General features: G+C 42.7%; 1 protein-coding gene across 1 annotated transcript; it reads right to left on the reverse strand.

Annotated features, from left to right (window-relative positions):
* Positions 1 to 445: 445 nt before the first annotated feature.
* ACTA2 (actin alpha 2, smooth muscle) lies at positions 446 to 12,276 on the reverse strand. The gene is made up of 9 exons (XM_027788841.2): positions 12,149 to 12,276; positions 9,373 to 9,544; positions 7,497 to 7,625; positions 6,056 to 6,166; positions 5,503 to 5,587; positions 5,250 to 5,411; positions 4,823 to 5,014; positions 2,847 to 3,028; positions 446 to 1,484 (listed from the first exon to the last, which is right to left on the reverse strand). Exons 2-9 carry the CDS (start codon positions 9,499 to 9,501, stop codon positions 1,341 to 1,343), a joined length of 1,134 nt encoding a protein of 377 aa, XP_027644642.1. The 5' UTR covers positions 9,502 to 9,544; positions 12,149 to 12,276; the 3' UTR covers positions 446 to 1,340.
* Between the last annotated feature and the right edge of the window lie 6,768 nt (positions 12,277 to 19,044).

A 19,044-nucleotide genomic window follows, 5' to 3' on the forward strand; every position in this document is an offset into this window, starting at 1 on the left:
GTTATTTGCTCTTACAAGAGTTTATTTAGTGTCTGTTCCAAGAACCTCGATGACCTAAACTTTAAATAATAAGGTTAGTACAAAAAAGGTTTGGAACATGTGCTAACAGTCAGCAGCTGGACAAGATCTGGAACCCAGGGGTTATGCAGACATGGTAAATAACAGGTGCTGTTACAAAGAGCTTGTAGTTTGAAAGATAATGAGTAACAGGCAAGTGAGGTAAATTACTGAGTTTAGACAGAAAAATAGGTAACAAAAATAAATAGCATTCTTTAACCTACACAGTACTGAATACACATGGCAACAAGTTCCTTAGAACTGACCTTTCCCAGGTCTGTTTCAATGAATTATTTATTCCTATATATACTTCTAAGACAGTATTATTCTAGTTGAGTATTAGTTTTGATATATTTAAGACTATAAATGGAATCAGAAAAATCACAGAAAGAGAAAATTATCTAAATTATTTATTATTTAATCTACTTTGATTACATTACACCCCCCCAAAAAAATGTTCTGAAGAAAAAGTGTATTAAGCCAGCTTAATTACCCTTATAATCACAACATAAAAATAATAGGCTGCACTTATCTTGAGGGCATATGGTAGGAAATCATGTGTTCAATCTAACACTAGTGTTTAGATATGCTCCCAAAGGAACAGGTTTGGTTTAGGGTTTTTTTTTTTTTAAGAAAACACACTGAACTGTTGTAGTATACATCACACACCTCTAGGCCACACGTAGTAAGAGATTACCTTTCCCAGCATGACAGCTATGAATTAAGAAGCGATGTGGATAGATAATATTTCTGGATAGAGCAGATGCAAAGGAGAGAGTGCATATGCTCATCCTGATACCGAACAGATGCTATGCTCCTTTGGTACTGCCCAGAATTTTTGAAAAATCAAGGCTGGTTCTGTTCGCAGACTAAAATGTTTTCTGAGGCTCAACTGTGAAAACGTGCAGCCTGATAGCTGAGCATTTTCTAGCATTGGTGTCACGGAGCAAAGGGTTCCCGCTTTTTCTATGAAGCCCGGCGTAGCGTAGTAACAGACTCGTGTCACGAGATGGAGCTTCAAACCCGCTGTAACGGTACCTCCACAAACGCGTGGGTTGGTTTTTTGGTTGTGGTTTGGTTTGTTTAGTTTTGGTTTTTTGGTTTTTTGTTTTAAATAGGAGCAGCAATTTCAGATCATATTTAAAATTTATTCCAAAAAATACACAGTACCCAACTAATTAGAGTAATTACGATGAAGGATTTATGGAATGAAATTATAAGAATGTATTTTCCTGAATACATTCACAGTAATACACTAAGGACACATACAAAGATAAAGCAATTTAAAAGCATTTGCGGTGAACAATGGATGGGCCAGCTTCATCATATTCCTGTTTGCTGATCCACATCTGCTGGAAAGTAGACAGGGAAGCAAGAATAGAGCCTCCAATCCAGACAGAGTACTTACGTTCAGGAGGAGCAATGATCTGTTAAAAGGAAGAGCAGCATTAAGTACAATTGTCTGCTGTGAATAAAATGCATTTATTATACAAAAATACTGAAGCAGCGTATGCTGGTTTTGGCTGGGATAGAGGTACTTTTTTTCATAGTAGCTAAGATGGGGCTGTGTTCTGAATTTGTGCTGAAAACAACATTGGTAACACAGGGATGTTTTCGTTACTGGCCCTTTCTGCTCCTCACCCGCCCCACCAGCGAGGGGCTGGGGGTGCACGAGAAGTCGGGAGGGGACACAGCTGGGACAGCTGCCCCCAGCTGACCAAAGGGATATTCTGTGCCATATGGCGCCATGCCCAGCATATAAACTAGGGGGAAGAAGGGGGCAACATTCAGAGTGATGGCATTTGTCTTCCCAAGTAACCCGTTACATGTGATGGAGCCCGGCTCTCCTGGGGATGGCTGAACACCCACCTGCCAATGGGACGTGGTGAATGAATTCTTTGTTTTGCTTTGCTTGGGTGCACGGCTTTTGATTTACCTATTAAATTGTCTCTTATCTCAACACACAGGTTTTCTCACTTTTACTCTTCTGATTCTCACCCCCATCCCACTGGGGAGAGCGAGCAAGTGGCTGTGTGAGCAGCTTAGTTGCTGGTTGGGGTTAAACCACAACACGGTGATACTTGGTATTAATGAAAACACTGTAACTACACATGCTAGCGTCATCCCTGGCATTATAGTAAGCCAATCTGGTGCAATCAGTAAAGTTAAAGTGTAATTAATTTAAGCCCGAGTATAAATCCTCAATTTTTCTGCCTGAGTCAGGCTGCCCAGTAAGAGTAGTGCATCTGTGTATTCATCATGGCTGCATATGAGAAAAGGTGATACAATTGCTCTGGAAACATACAATGACAGCTGAGGAGGGCTTGGAGCACTCTTATTGGTATAACTGATAAAAATTTTGTAAAGCAAGGAACAGAAGATTTGAAGCCGCAGAAGGAAGATGGGTTTGCCAGAGGCTCGCTTTTTCCTGTACTTACAGGCCAAGGACAAAACCAGCATTTCTACTCTCCCATCTTCATCAACTAAAAAGGGCTGAAAAAGCTCACATATAGCCCCAGAATAAAGTCTGTGCTGCTGGGTCCATGCTATTCTTCTTTGGGCATGTTAGGGCAGTTTGCAGAATTCACCATGCACAAGGAAATGAGAGGACAGAAGGCTTGCTTCTTCCAGCAAAAAAGGTACCCGGTGGTGATTATTTGCTAGAAGGCACAAACATGACTCAAAATATGTACAAAGCACGCACTTTGTAAAGTGTTGCCATGTCTCACTAGATTTCTGAGGACTTTGTACATACCAGCTCAAACAGTCTACAAATGATTGCACCATACCTTGATCTTCATAGTGCTGGGAGCCAGAGCAGTTATTTCCTTCTGCATCCTGTCTGCAATCCCCGGGTACATTGTCGTGCCTCCAGACAACACGTTGTTAGCGTACAGATCCTTTCTGATGTCTATGTCGCACTTCATGATGCTGTTGTAAGTGGTTTCATGAATGCCAGCGGACTCCATGCCTGGAGAAGGTACAGAAGAACACTGAGGCAACTCCGCACAGCAACTTAAAACCGTTAACAAAACTGACAATGGGAACTTCAGTGTCTCTTTGGGAGACATCAGTCTTCAGAGCCATGGAAATCTGGAAAGCCATTCTGCAACTGCCTAAATTCTTTGCTTAGGAGCTTGTTAGTGTACAGCCCTCCTCTCTCCCCTTACACACACAACTCCTTAAAAAGAAAGCTGGGCGTGTGGCATAGTAAAGTTTCCACTGGGGTTTTGCAGGCAAATCTCAAATGTCTTAAGAATTCCTTATATGGTCTTAGAATCATTTGTTTTCTTTTTTTTCTTTTTCTTCTTCTTCTTTTTTTTTTTTTTTTTTTAAATTAAGCCAGCTCAGAGACAGAACGGTCAAAATATGCCCTGATACGTCTAAGTATGCAACTACTTTATATCTGAGCTGAAATTCTGCTGATTGGCAGAACTAACACTGGATTTCTGTGTGACCTCATTGCAAATCTGCCTTCATGGCTGTTGATTAGCAAGTCCTTGTCTTGGCTCTGCTCTGCAAACGTGATGAACCACGGATTTGGATCAATCTTTTTGAAAAATAATAGTAGTGCTTCCTGCCCTCCCACCCCATTACCTCCCAGCAAGCATATTCAAACTACAGTCATAGAATCATTCAGGTTGGAAAAGACCTTTGAGATCATCCAGTCCAACTGTTCACCCAGGACTGCCAAGTCCAGCACTAAACCACGTCCCTAAGCACCACATCTACCCGTTTTTTAAACGCCTCCAGGGATGGTGATTCCAGCACCTCCCTGGGCAGCCTGTTCCAATGCTTCACCACCCTTGCAGTGAAAAAGTTTTTCCTAATATCCAATCTAAACCTCCTCTAGCACAACTTGAGGCCATTTCTTCTTGTCCTGTCACTTGTTATCTGGGAGAAAAAAAACAACCCCCACCTGCCTACAGCCCCTGTCAGGTAGTTGTAGAGAGCAACAAGGTCCCCCCTGAGCCCCCTCCTCTCCAGACTAAACAGCCCCCGTTCCCTCAGCTGCTCCTCATCAGACTTGTGCTCCAGACCCTTCACCAGCTTCATTGCCCTTCCCTGGACACAATCCAGATGCTCTTGGCCTTCTTGGCCACCGGGGCATGGTGCTGGCCCATGTTCAGCTGGCCTTCAACCAGCACCCCCAGGTCCTTTCCCACCAGGCAGCTTCCCAGCCGCTCTGCCCCAGCCTGTAGCGCTGTGTGGGGCTGGTGTGACCCATGGGCAGGACCCGGCACTGAGGATATAACTCCATCTACTACCACTCTCTGGGCTCGGCTGTCCAACCAGCTTTTTACCCAGCCCAGAGCACACCCGTTCACACCATGAGCAGCCAGTTTCTCCAGGAGAATGCTGTGGGAGATGGTGTCAAAGGCTTTATGAAGGTCCAGGTAGACAACATCCACAGGCCTTCCCTCATCCACTAGGCAGGTCATCTTGTCGTAAGAGATCAATCCTCACGCTATTTAGAAAAGTGACTTTGTGGCCACACTTCTCATAGTAGCCAACCATATAACATACAAAATAGCACAGGCCCAATGCCAGAAGCCAGGAATAAACATGCAGGGTTTATTTTTCCTTATTGTTTGATGTGAAGTTCCCCCCACCATATTAATAGTGCTGTTCTAAAAGATTATGTGGGTGCTAGGAGGTACTTGGGTACAGGTCTGGGTGAATTAGCAGTAGGACACAACCAAAAGAAAATAAGGACTTGATGTTTATGTGCAGTTTACCAGGGCAGAACAATCATTCAACCTACCAATGAAAGATGGCTGGAAGAGGGTCTCCGGGCAGCGGAAGCGTTCATTTCCAATAGTGATCACCTGACCATCAGGAAGCTCATAGCTTTTTTCTAGAGACGAGGAAGAGGCAGCAGTGGCCATCTCATTTTCAAAGTCCAGGGCCACATAGCACAGCTTCTCCTTGATGTCACGGACAATTTCACGCTCCGCTGTCAAGAGAATTCAATCTTTAGAACAGCATTCAAGAAAGATCTAGACATGCTGACAAGTTGGAACATCCTCCGACACCCCTCCATTTTTTAAATAAATCCTCTGCTAGTCTTGCAGGGGACCTTCCTGTTGGATTCCTTCCTTCAACTGCAGAACCTATGTTAGTCCTCCTAAGGCCACTAGAAACACTGCACATTAAACAATTTTCCTCCTCAGTCAGCCATGTGTCCTTACCAGTGGTCACAAAGGAGTAGCCACGTTCTGTCAGGATTTTCATGAGGTAGTCTGTCAGGTCACGGCCAGCCAGGTCCAGGCGCATGATGGCATGTGGCAGGGCATAGCCTTCATAAATTGGCACGTTGTGGGTGACACCATCCCCAGAGTCAAGCACAATCCCTTTGAGAAGATAACACACGATGCATTCCCAGGTGCACATCAACACACTTAACTATTTCAAACGTCTGTGTCGTGTTCCCCAGAGGCCTACCTGTGGTACGTCCAGAAGCATAGAGGGACAGGACGGCTTGAATAGCTACGTACATAGCTGGCACATTGAAAGTCTCAAACATGATCTGAAATGCAATTAAAAGAATTGCCTTAACGCTAGGGCTTTTAGCCTAGTTGAAGCTATTTACTGAAGGAAAGGGAGAAGATAAGATTTTCATATTTCTTGATGGTTGGTAATAACAAGGAAGGAAAATACAAAATCTAAATAAAAATATTTTGGTCCTCTAAGACATCTCCCTGTATCTGGCCTGTACCTTTAATGTATGAATACAGATACGTGCATAGATTAAAGATAATTTTGTAATAGGCCTGGGCATAAAAACAGATTAAGATGACACAAAGCTTGGACAGACTGCAGTACTCACAGCCATTACACTGATTTCTCTAAAGTAAATGTAGTAATATGCAACTATGACAGGCAGCCACTATGCACTTTCCATCTTCCATAACCAAGAGACTGCCAGTAGCATGACTAACCGAAATGATGGAAGTTCACATCCTGTTGAATTCACAGAGTTGTAATGTAAGCTTACCTGGGTCATCTTCTCTCGGTTGGCTTTGGGATTCAGTGGTGCTTCAGTCAGCAGAGTTGGGTGTTCTTCAGGTGCAACACGGAGCTCATTATAGAAAGAATGATGCCAGATCTGAAGGCAAAGGGGCAAGCCAAAGGAAAGAAACACCATCAGCCAGCAACTCAATCACTTCCAGACAGGTATTGTGCGCCAGCACTCTGCTTACAGCCCTAGTGATAGGCTAGTAATGTTCCTCATGCAGTTCTTACTGCCTTCGTAGAGATTACCAAAGTAACCATAGAAAGAAAAGCACTCTTCTCAGGTTTTACTGCTGGTAATATATCACTTATCTGAAGGACACATAAGTTAATGAAAATAAATAGGTTATTCTTATGGCAGAACAGACAGAGCAGGACAGACGTGGTTCCAGCAACACTATTATTTCAACAATCATTGAAAGTGAAACAGTTCCAGAACAACTCTAGAATATATGCAGATCTGCATAGTAGAGTTCAATAGATAACGGGTCTCTTGAAGCATTTCGTCTTTTGGTTTGTAAAGGCCAGCCCAGGAATTCATAAAAAGAGATAAAGGCAAATGGTTTGTGAGGCTGAAAGTCAACTTGTCTTTATCACCTCCACTCAACTCGCTCCTACCAGCTATAAAAATCAGAGGCCAAGTGGACTGCCATGAAGAGGTTAATAGACCAGTAAGAAGTAAAACCACCAGAGACTTTCTAAAGGCCAAGAAGTTTTTTTTAAGCTTGCTTTCAAGTGGTGGTGATTAGGGACTGGTTGATATGTTAGGCATCTAAAAGGTTTTGCCTCCAAGTAAGACTACAATGCTATGAGAGTCAGTAAGTCCTGTGTGATTGCACACACTTGCAGCGTGTTGTGATGTGCTGACTGTTCCAAATAGCCCTATTTCCACAGCACAACATTAAACAGAGATAGCATCTTAGAGATTGTATCAAACATACCGACTATAACTACAAACATGGTTCTGGAAGCCTTTCATCCAGATATTGGCTCTGAAATGGATGCATTGCACTACAATATCGCTAATCTTTCAAGCATTACAAAGTACGTATGTAAACAGTGCCCTTCACATCAGAATTACATACAAGCTTTGCAATTTTGCAGAAACAGATACCTTCATAAATTCCATTTCCTTACTAGCAAATTGAGGATATTCCTTTTCTTTCCTTTATTCCCTTCCCCACCCCCCAGTAATTAGCAAAGATTTATAGATCAGACTGGGCTCCCAATAACTATTTTTATATACTCCTAGTGATACTTCAGCCTCAAATGCACAGTAGCCTGTGCTGTTAACAAGCTTCTCATTAAAACATACTTGATAGCATGATGATTTAATCTATAAATTTAGTGTGCATTCTGTAAACATTTGGTTCAAGTAGTTCCATTTACTAGTGACACACATAAACTTTTCAAAGCTGAAATACCTTCTCCATGTCATCCCAATTTGTAATGATGCCGTGCTCTATGGGGTATTTCAGGGTCAGGATTCCTCTCTTGCTTTGAGCCTCATCACCTACATAGCTGTCTTTTTGACCCATACCAACCATCACACCCTATAAAATAACACAAATGGAGTTAGCATCTCACAGAGAAGTGTCACAAAGTAGACAGAACATCAGCTGTGAAATAAATCCAGTCACCAGTTATACTAGTTGCAAAATACTTTACAAATACAAATGAATGGAGAATTCCTTATTGCTCTTTAATTGCCAAAATTAAAAGTTTAATTCACGTTTCCACTAGGGTTTATGGAAACTGTAATTTTCATACATGTATTACATGTATGTAATTGTAAAAATGAGTCGGGGGGTGGTGGGTGCCATGCTGGGTGGGGGGTGGGTGGGCCTTCCTAGGCCGGCAGGCAAGTCTGGGGGGCGGTGGGTGCCGTTGTGGGTGACATACATTAACCCCCCGACATACATTACATACATGAATGTAATAACAATCCATACAGTTACAATGCTAAGTAAGTGGAAAAAATAGGGTTGTTTTAATGTTTGTTATTATCGAGGGATGAACTGTCTGCTAAGCTATAATGAAGCAGAGTAAAAGCAGAAAGTGATGCTGTGCCATCTAAGGGTCAGGATGGAGCAATACACACCTTATATTTCCCAAGGCTTAAATTCCAACAATTTTAGTCTTTTTGAACACTATAATATTGTCATTAGAGACAGACAATTTAAACCTACTGGTACATGCTTCTTTTTTAAGGTATTTTCATGGATCCTGTAGAAATGGTCCATGTTCCAGAAGCTGGAAACTACTCTGGTTACACACTAGTCTCTGTGTTGAAGTCAGAAACACTGAGGAAAAAACAGTATAAAGTCGGATGCTTTGAGCGCATAATACACTTACCAGAACTTAGTCATTACAGAGTCCAAACCTTGGCATCTCTAACTCTCCATCTCAAAAACAGGCAACCTGGATTTGCAATTTTTTAGAGGGTGCCCCTTCTCTTAAGGGACTAATACTATCTGTGATACATGATCAGGAAAGAAAGGTTCTAGAAATCTGTACTTGTTTCCACTGTTACTGTATGGCTTGGTTTTGAACAATTAATATCATTTACACTATCTACAGAAGCTGGCATTTGAATATGTTTTTTTAATTATGGTAATGCCCAGAGGCCCCAGTTAGACTTTCAGCCCCAGCTGCTATACTGGCAGGCAGACATTTCTCCAGCTCTGAAGAACTTAAAAAGCATTTGCTGGGTATATAAAGTTCCGGATCTTACAACTACTTTACCTCTTCCCACTTCACCAGGGCCTCAGACGGGCACAGAGGCAATTAGGTGGATTAGTTTGTTGTAGCCTGGCCAAGCTGCTCTAGTTCATGGTAATGATGACCTAGCTCAGAAACTCTCCATATTTAACAGCTTGGATAATAAATGTATTTTGCAAATTATTAAAATTGAGCGGAATGCATCGTATACTCAACTGTAAATCTTGAAGCTAAAGAAACTCAACCCTAGACAGGTGCCTATTTGTGATACAGCTAAATTAATAAAGCCAGGAAGGTTATTAGGAAACTGACTGAAAACTTCCTCCTCCTCCAGTTTTTCACTCATCACCTATCATCAGGTTTCAGAGCAGTCAAAATTTTCACAAGGCAAGACACCTGCTTTGACTCAGGTGAGTGCAACGTTGGACTCATTCTGCCTGTAAATACCATGTTACACTGATCACCCAGGGCTGGGCTAGCCCCAGAGACAGGAAAAGGCAGTCCTGGGGCGGATTGCTGGGGATGGGGCAGCAAAGCCTTCTACAAGCCCAGTATGGAATAAGCAAAGCAGTTCATCACCTGGTGCCTGGGACGACCCACAATGGAAGGGAACACTGCTCTTGGAGCATCGTCCCCAGCAAAGCCGGCTTTACAGAGTCCCGACCCATTGTCACAAACAAGGGCAGTGCTGTCCTCTTCCTCACACATCTTCTACGTCAACGTCCTCAGGCTCTCCAGACAGAAAACAGCCCTATGAAAACAGCAGAAAAGGGTTTAAAAAAAATATAATACAACCAACCAAAACCAAACCCCATACTCTGGTAGCAGAGCCACCTTTGAAGACAGAGATGGCTACATGAGAGCAACCAGCCCCAGCAAAGGGAGGTACGGCAGCGGATGGGCAATCACAAGGCCTGCGGGGCCACAGGAGGGAACATGCCGCCTTTTGAAATCACAAGAGGTTTCAACCACGTCTGCTGGAGGGCTGTATGCACTAGAGATTATCTAGGGGATTACACGGGAAACTTCCAGTCCTGTGGCACGGGCAGACAGACCAGGGAGCAGCAAATGTTCATCTAAATTTGGTCACAGAAATCCACGGCTGCGGGTGGGTGTAAGATAAAAGCGAATGCTAGACTGACAGCTGCAAACACAAAGATCCCTTTGCACTGGATTCAGCACAACTTGCCCCACTTTTCTATCACCCTGGCAAAATCCTGACATATGTGGAAAGCTGTCAAAGGTAGGAGCACTTCAGACTTCCCCGTTCAGTCTTGGGCTTCCCAATAACTAGTCACATTAAATGCTATGAACATACCAGGGTGCTTTGCAGATGCAGATATTAACCCACTGGATGAAGATGGCCAATTAAGTTTACATTTAACCTCTTAAAAGAGAAGAAATGCTCCCAATTAAGGGGGAGGATAAGAATAAAGAAAAAAGCCTATTCCAGCCCTCCCTTAGTTACTCAGAAAAAACAACTTTACAACGAAGTCAGGGACAGTATGTAATTTAAAAACAGGCCATAGAGTATGCTCTAACACCATTTCAAAGCACCTAATAAACTGTATTTGTAAAGTAGCAGACTAATTCATGTTGGCTCCTTGTCTCAGTAAAAAGAAATTGTTTTCCTCCCCTGGCAACAGGAAGATAATACGGATAATAAAAATGCTTTGAAGGCTTTGTATTAAAGTCAAATAGAGAAACAAGCACTGAATACCAGGGCTCAAGAAGAACTATTTGCTCACAATTTACAGCATGGTAGGGAATCACTTGGCTAGCTGTGAGCCTGGGCTTCCATGCAGAGTTCAACAAACTGTAATGTGTTAACAGCTAAAGGAGATGGCTGTCATCCACAGACCAGCTGGCTCCACATGCAGCCTCCAAAAACTTCTGCCACAGGAGTGCAGAACAGAGTGGCAACGGGCTCAGCAAAAGCCATGGCCAACGAGCAAGGAAGCCCCCAATCTGTTTAGGCTCTACAATGGACGGAACAAGCATGGACCATTCTCCAGAATCCTTCATTTGAATTCCTGTGTCTCTCCCCAGCCAGGGAGCCACAAGAGACAGCTGCAGCCCCACTCCTGCAGGCTGTGTGGGCATAGCTTCCAGGAGAAGACAAGGACAGGGAAATCCTAACTTGATGTAGTCCAGATATTTTTTCTTTATTATTGGGAAAGGAAAGTAGGTTGCAATTGTTATTAAGCTCCTGGGAAAACAGGCTCTTTATATTCAAACATTTACTGAATGGGGTACAATTGTTATCTAACATGAATGAACGGGCTGGTTTGGACAAACCATTTCCTAATTAGGAAATAGGCTTTTCAGGCGTCTGTTTTTGGAACAGAGTTCGAGGTCAGGGGGGTTGCTCAAACCAATGCAGCTAAATGCCAAAAATCACTTGGGGGAGGGGAAAGAAGGGGGCAGGAAAGGCTACATTTCTGAGCTTAGTGGACTCTAAATGAAAACCATATTTAGTAATAAAGCACAAAAAGTTGAAAAATCAAAGTTAAATGATTTCAGACAAGGGTGCTCTGCTGCCAGCCAGTGAGTTACAGCTCAGGACTGCCATGGCATACAGTAGCAACATCTTACAACAGCAAATGCCACTCAGTACTGTGGAAGAATGGAAAATTTTCTCCCAAGTAATTAATATGGTACTTAGCCTCTTTCTTCTACCTGCTTTACATCTAAAGATAACCAAGCACCTTACCAATCTTCAAAATAAACTACTAAGAGAACTCCAGCCCCACAAGAAAATACTGCGTGCAGCCTGTTCCTTAATGAAATGTTTGGCATTTTACAGAACAGTAGTTTCAAATAAATGGAGGCAAGGATGAATACACACACATCATCATTGTACCCCATTAGACACCGCTAATTCACACACTTCCAGCTCTTCTCACAGACACATTCCCCAAAACACTCACGTCACCTTACAGAGTTAACAGCACTGAACCAATCCTGTTGAGAAACACCACTACATACCCCTTCAGGAACTCAGTTCTGTCTCAGACTAACACCCCGAGGTCACACGGGTTCATTTAAACACGAATACAGCTATAATTCCATCTGTGGCATTACACAGACTGTGTCTGTATACAATTGCTGAAGTGCTGGTGGAATCAGCAAAATCATCAGGCAGAACTTTTCTTTCCCTTTCAGAAACGTTATAAAATCAAGACAACTCAGTAAAGATATTACAAGCATTTTATCAATTACATTCTAATAAGTAAGTTTGCTTAAGCAAGCTACAGCACAGCAGTACATCCTCCTGAATAGCTTGCATTTGACATTGTTTAACTGAAGTCCCCCAGCAATCTGTAAATCACGCTACTGGTTCAGTGCCACTTACCCTGACAGTGCTTGGCTGGGGATAGCTGCTCTGGGATGGTGCACTCTGTATCTGAAAGCTCCGGGGTTATATAGCCCCTTCAGCTCTTCTCCTCCCACTAGCCTCCCAAACAAGGAGCAGAGACAGACAGAGACAGGGCTGAAGTCTCTAACCAAACCATATAGGGACCTTATTACAAAAAAACTCTAATCTGTGTGGCCACAGGCCCTGGGTCTCTTCCACAGCATTCCAGCATAGAGCTCAAGAAACAGGAGGAGGCTTTCAGCTGTGCAAGATAAACACTCTAAAACTTCAGGGGAGTTGCTAAAGTACAGAGATGAAGTGTGCCCACAATAGACACCCTCTGGCAGAAGGAGCATAAGTTCAAACAAGAGAGGTCCAGGCCTCCAAGAGGCAGAATGAGAAATTGGAAGAGCAGTCATTTACAATAGGGAAAGTGTTTTTAAAGAAACACTTTGCTTTCATTAAAGGTTGTGACAAAAAACAATGAAAATATTCCTGGCAAGCTAAACAGCTGCTGAATTTTGATACAAAGTCTCTTTAAAAGCTTGGCATTTTGCTTGTATGCTAAATATTGCCCATGGACTTAAGGGTAGTGGGAAAAGTACTTGTTGTATAGGGTTCACAGTGAAGTCTTTGAAGGTTGTGAAAATGTTCTGTTAAAAAGATTGCTGTGACCACCTTTGCATTGCAGTGGGTTTGGATCCATTCTGTTTGTCAGCTTACTTTTAAAACCCTAGGACCTGCAGGCCGGCATCGCCCTAATGCTATCCCACCGATGGCAACAAGTCTGGATTGTCATAAACTCACATCTCAAATTCTTCGTAATCAAGTTGTTGAAGTTTGTTGTGTGAATCCAGTTAGCTTTTCCATTGAACATATTTTTAGCAAAAAAAGCAAGGGTTCTCACTGTAGAAGCTATTTTCAGCACAAGACTGGACTTTTACAGCTGTAGCCAGCTGTTCTATGGACAGGCTCATTCTAGTGAAGCAGCCCTTTCACAGTCAACAATATTTTGTCATTAAGTTTGTACTAAAGACCAGAAATCAGCATCTCTGTACTCCAATATTAAACCATTACAAGGGCAAAACTGCTCTACACACAAAACCCAAGAAGGATGTCAGAATCCAAGTGAGAGCCTTGCTTTGTGAGTCTTGTTACAACAGGGAGGGAGGGGCATCATGTGTTTGCTTACAGAGCGCTTGCTGCCTAATCGAGTAGCCTTAATGCAAGAAAGTCTCCCATAAAAGCACAGTGGGAGTTTTTCTGATGTGGAGATTTAAGGATTAGGCCACTAGTAGATAGCAGATAGGCAGAATTATGGATTGAAGACCAAAAGGAATTTAACTTTTAAGGAAAGGAACTTTTAAGGAATGTAACTGCCTTTGAGGGTCAGAAACAGAAGCTAACAAGTGCTGGAACATGAGCTATGCAAAAGCTATTTATTATTTCACTTCCAGCATTGAGGCAAAAGATAAGAAATCTTTTTTTTTAAAAAAAAAAACCACAACCACCACAAAAGGAAAAAGCCTACCAAGGTAAGCAACTTAAAACAGAGGATATAAATAGATCTCTTTTGCATATCTCAAACTGACACTCAAAGGACAGTCAAAACAAATGTCTTTGTTTTCAAACACTCAAAAACATAGCTGAGAAAAATCATGTACCTTGCATAGAACCTATGGTATTAGATCAGGGAACTCAGGTCAAAGGGAATGAGAATTTCACAGAGCAGAACCCTTTGCTGCAGTATCATGTCTGATTTTGATAAATCATCAATTATCTCCTAGACTGGAGGAAACAATCCAAGTTTTTCAGAAGCATCATCTATTGCTACTCCTTGGAAATACCAAGACTGGGACAAAGATTGAGAAGAATCCAAACTCTTCACCTTAATGAGGAGAGGTTCACACTCCCAAAAGAGCTTACTGGTGATGATGCTATAGTGGATACGGTACATATGAGGTTGCAGAGCCAAGGAAACAACCCTTCAGTAGAACTGGTACACCATTCACACCACACCTGAGCATAGCTACAAATATCAGCAACAGTTTTCTGCAAGAGGACTCTGTGGATATTATAGGAGGCAGTGGCCACACAGATACCACAGATACCTTCACACCTCTGTTAAGCTTCATCACAATACCTGTGAACTTAGCCTGGTGCGTACCACAATTACTGGTGGTGGCAACGATGGCAGCAGCAGCCCCGTGGCTGCTATGTGGAACGGTTACTTGGGTGGGGATCGCACATCACCTTACACATCACGGGCAGCAAAGACACGGGAATCCTAGCTTTCAGGGTGCTTATGAAAAACATTCCACTGACAGAGTCTCATTCAGAGCAGGCAGTTGTTACAGTGATAATAACAAGACACCAGTTGTTTGGAGGGACCTATCATATGGATAGTTGTTAGAGACAGGGCTACACAGACTAGAAGGGAGAATTAAGCTCAGAGGCTGACTCAGCACTAGTGATGGGTACGCACGAACAGCATGGGCAAAACGCAGAGATGCTGCACGGCCGTGCCTCCAGCACCCCACGGAGAGACGGCATTCCGTAGGCAGCTCAGCTCTGGGGCGTTACGTTACAGAAGCTGCTGGGAAAGGAAGGCAGGCAGGCAAACAGGTGAGCTATGCAAGGAAATTAGGTCAGTCCGGCTCAAGGGACATCATGGAGTACAGCTGTTTCCTTTCTTTTTATGATTCCATGCATAAGTTATGATCACACACATTATTACTACAGATAAAAAACACATGGGCAAAAAATTACATTAGTTGTTTACACTTTTTTTGTCAGCAACATAGGTCACTGCCAGAGGGGTAGGGGAGAAGGGGAGAATGCACTTGGCATGAGACAGGAATAAGAACCTAACAAACCAAGCCTTCTGAGAACGAAACCTAAACGCTAGGGATCAAACCTCTGAACCCTGCTCTGTAGCCACAGACACATAGCAGCTTAGCCCAAATATATATATAATTTTTTGCAAGAAAAAGAACACCATTCCTGAAAGCAGTTTAACTTCCCCCTGGAGGTTACTTATTAACCCCTTTCTGCTGCCTATCTTTCAGTATTTATCCCACCCATGTGTACAGAAACCGCCACAGCAAAATTTGCTTGATGTGTCTATACCCTGAGTTTCTAGTTCTTTTGTTGTATCCATAGCCAAAACCTATGTCTTTTATTTGGCTTCCCCTGAGAACTTCTCTGTTTGCCCATGCTAAATGCTTTTGCAGTCTCCACCACAGGAGCACATCCAGAGTATGATCAGAGAAAAGAAAATAAGAAGAAAAAGTAATTTTGTCTCTTTCTTTCATACCCTTTTCCCAGATCTTTTTATAGTGATACTAGCAAAGCTCCAACATACATTGGGAACTTCCCTATTGACTTCAAGCATCTTTCAAGTTAGCAGTGGAAACTCTTAGCTACAAGTTCCTTAAGCTCTTTCTTTTTCAGTAACTCATGCAGATTGGACACAAAATGTGCTTGGGACTCCGCAGCAGCCGCAGCACAGCCACCATGCCTAGGGAACGGGCTTCAGCTGGCCTGAAGAATGCCAGCTCGGAGGCCACGCACCAGTTCGTAGATGCCATACTTTTTTGATAAAGGAGGGCAGAAGCTGTAGACTTATCCCAGCTGCTATAGAAAACCGGGAACAAAGTAACCCCTTTGCTCATAACATTACAAGCCATTACTTTATAAGGGAAAACAACTGAAACGTGTGTGGAGACCTTCCTGCCTACATCCAATCGGCTGGTTAGGAATGAGGCTCTGCTAAATATGTCTCTGGCTCCCTCTTATTTGGGGATTCCTTTCATCTTCGTAGCATTAGCAGAATCTCTGAATGTTTTGGTTTGTCTGGCTTCAGGCCCTCTCCTCTATCTCATTGATAGGCTTTACACTTCCCTACCCCTTGTTTTGAGAAAGACGGGAATAAATAAGCTTTAGGGAGCAGAAAGTCTCTCTAATAATCTGACTCATTGCAGCTGTCACACAGTAAGCATCTGTAAAGTGTCAGATTAACCATAAACTGTCAGACCCATAAACTAGCTTTCTCTGCGATTGTCAGGCTCTTGCACTGGTCTCTAACAACTGAAACAAAATGGCTGTAATAATTCTCAAATATAGCAGTTTTCAACCCACAAAGTTTGGGAAATAGCTTTGCCAGTGCTGTTCAAGAGCCTGAGGACAGAGTTTGTCTTCTGAGCCTCTTGATTAAGGTGATGAAGCATGTTAATTCAAAATTTTCCTTCACCTTCTTGACAAGTTATCTTCCTCCATGGTAATGTGGTAAAGTTATCCCTCATCCAAAATCAAATGAATGTATTCAAAGTAAAAATGAGCTAATGGTTTTCTCCCCGTCCTTCTTAGATAAATAAATAGAACATAAGAATGAGCCCTGCTGGGTCAGGCTGATATCCATCTAGCTCAGTATCCTGTCTCTGAGATTTCCTGAGAGTAGATGCTTAGGAAAGAAACGGGACGCCTGCAGTGATATTTTTTTTTCCTAAATCCTTTCTGATTCCTTATGTGCAGCGTAAGGATTTCTTGATACAGGAATTTGTACCTATATCTTCATGCATAATAGCTGCAGACAGATTTTTCCTCCGTAAATTTGCCTAATTTAAAAGACATAGTTTTAGAGATAGAATGCCCTCCATGATCCTCCATGGAAATAAACTCTACATTTTATCTGCAAGGCAGCTCTCATAGCTCACACTCCAGCTGGAGTAGATGTGCCTGATGTTAGAAGGAAAACATCAAATATATATCAGAAGGATAGTTAAAGGAACACTATCTTTATACCACGAGCTGCAAATCCACCGGAGATCCTGGATAAGCCCTCAGGCCACTGGCCAAGGTTGAGCTCTGCCTCACTGCATAAACTCCTAGCAGCACCTCAGTAGCTTGTTGGCAGTTCAGGCAGATGTATCTGTCCTAAACAACACTGTAGACAAGGCTTCACGATAATGTTACATTGGCACAGCTCCTCAGAGCTAAGAGAGAACAGTTTCCCCCAGATGATCATCGGATCCTCTCCAGTAACATGCTATCTAAATTTGTCAAAACATAAAATAAATTTTCCCACCCTATCACTGCGGAAAACAAGCCCTGTACTCCTAAGGAAGCCCAACCTACGTGGCACGTGCATAGGGCAGGCAGAGCACAGGGGTCCTTCCTCCGCTGTAACTTCCAAGCTCCCCAACCAACATATTCCCAGACTAACAGCAATAAGGAGACCAAGTTCCCACCACGTTTTTTGGAAGCGGTTGCCCTGTTATTATCTCACCAAAAGAAAGGCTTCAAGATGAGCTTGTACATAATGAGAAATCAGATTGTTCCCATCCGAGGAATTTGTTGGAAGCAGGTTTCATAAGGCTGTCACTTACAGATTAAACCCGTGGACTCTGCATGCCTAGTTGTATCACACAACTTCACAAGCTCAAGTGCCTGTATCAGCCAGTTTGACTGGCCCTCCAGCAAACAGTGAGGAAAAGGACCTACTTACTCAATTTTGTGATTTTCTGTAGTGCCAGTTACACTTTTTGTGACCAACACAGCTTCCTTGCTCATGGGCTGTGGATGATGGCACACTGTGGAGCTCCTCTTGCCACAAATGTCAACAAGCAGGTACCTGCCTCTGCACGTAGCCCAGCCCTGGTTCCCAGCCCCTTTCCCCTGGCGCTCGGAGCTGTTAGGTGTCGCTGCCGGGCAGGGCAAGTAGACATGGCCCTGCTGCAACTTCCTTCTCTTCTGTATGAGCCACTCAGCACAACCTATAAACAAACTCCTGAAAGCACAGCTGACCTATTTTTTTTTTAAGCCTACAAAAGAACCACTGTATCACAGTGAAGGAAGGAGCACTATGTTGCAATAAACTGAAGAATGTACAAAAAATACAAGGGAAAATCTACAACCTGTGTGAGTAAAGTGAACACACACTTTAAAAAATACCTTAGGATAAAAGGAAACATGCTTTTAGAACTGGCATGCCATCATATGAAAGTATATGCTGTTATATGGAATATTAAAAAATAACGTGGCAAATGCAAACCTACTTAATACATGCACATTTTCACACCAGAAAAAAAGTCAGATACCAATGCAAAGGATTGAAAAACAGTTTGGGATTTTCTGTTTCAATTCCATTGCAGGAGGGCGTGAAAAGAGCCAGCAGGAAAGCTGGGCATGCATAGTGCAGCAGATTTGGATAGCCTGCATCCATCCAGGTGTTCCAGAGAGCAGGCCAAAGTGCCTCCAGAACAATTAATACTTATTTTCATTAGTCCTTAAAAACGCTAAAGGGGTTTTCCTGAAACAGGGAGAAAGGCAGCTTAATAAAAGTTTCAAGCACGTAATGGCAAGAAGGAGCTGATCACAAACTTGCCAGATGAATGCACCACTCCAAGTCAAACTATTGCAGCTGCCAATACACAATCCAAATAATAAAAAATAAGAAGATAATATAATAAATGCTGCTGAATAAGGCTTTATAAAAACTACTTCTTGTCAAACTTATTTTCAGAAATATTACAAAGGTAGTTGTAAAAGCCTTCTAAAGCCTTTCAGTTCTTAAAACATGGAATAATTAAAAATAAGGCAAATGCAGGATCGACCTATGCAGAGTAGCATGAGAACTGTCTAGCAAAGTCCCTCAGCACAGCAGCACAGGGAAATCACTGCTGAGCGGGTGGGATTCTGTGGGACCTTCCCTACCCATCATTGCCTATGCACCTTAATGCCTTTATCAGCAATCTGAACAATAACATAAGTTACGGATAAATGTCACAGATAAAGCGTGTGTGTGTGTGTTTATAGCTTACTACAATCTGCATTATAGATCTAGGATAAAACTGAGCCCTCCCCAACAGAAACCTGTTTATAATATGAATTCT

Source organism: Falco peregrinus, chromosome 1 (assembly GCF_023634155.1).
Source record: "Falco peregrinus isolate bFalPer1 chromosome 1, bFalPer1.pri, whole genome shotgun sequence".
Lineage (NCBI taxonomy): Eukaryota > Metazoa > Chordata > Aves > Falconiformes > Falconidae > Falco > Falco peregrinus.

Bases quoted from the DNA above. Each gene is read 5' to 3' on its own strand.
- ACTA2 (XM_027788841.2), bottom strand. From the start codon at position 9,501: ATGTGTGAGGAAGAGGACAGCACTGCCCTTGTTTGTGACAATGGGTCG. The intron at 5,588-6,055 runs GTAAGCTTACAT...ATTGCATTTCAG, and splicing joins ACCGAGAGAAGATGACCCAG to ATCATGTTTGAGACTTTCAA. The intron at 3,029-4,822 runs GTAGGTTGAATG...TACCTTCTCCAG, and splicing joins CTTCCAGCCATCTTTCATTG to GCATGGAGTCCGCTGGCATT.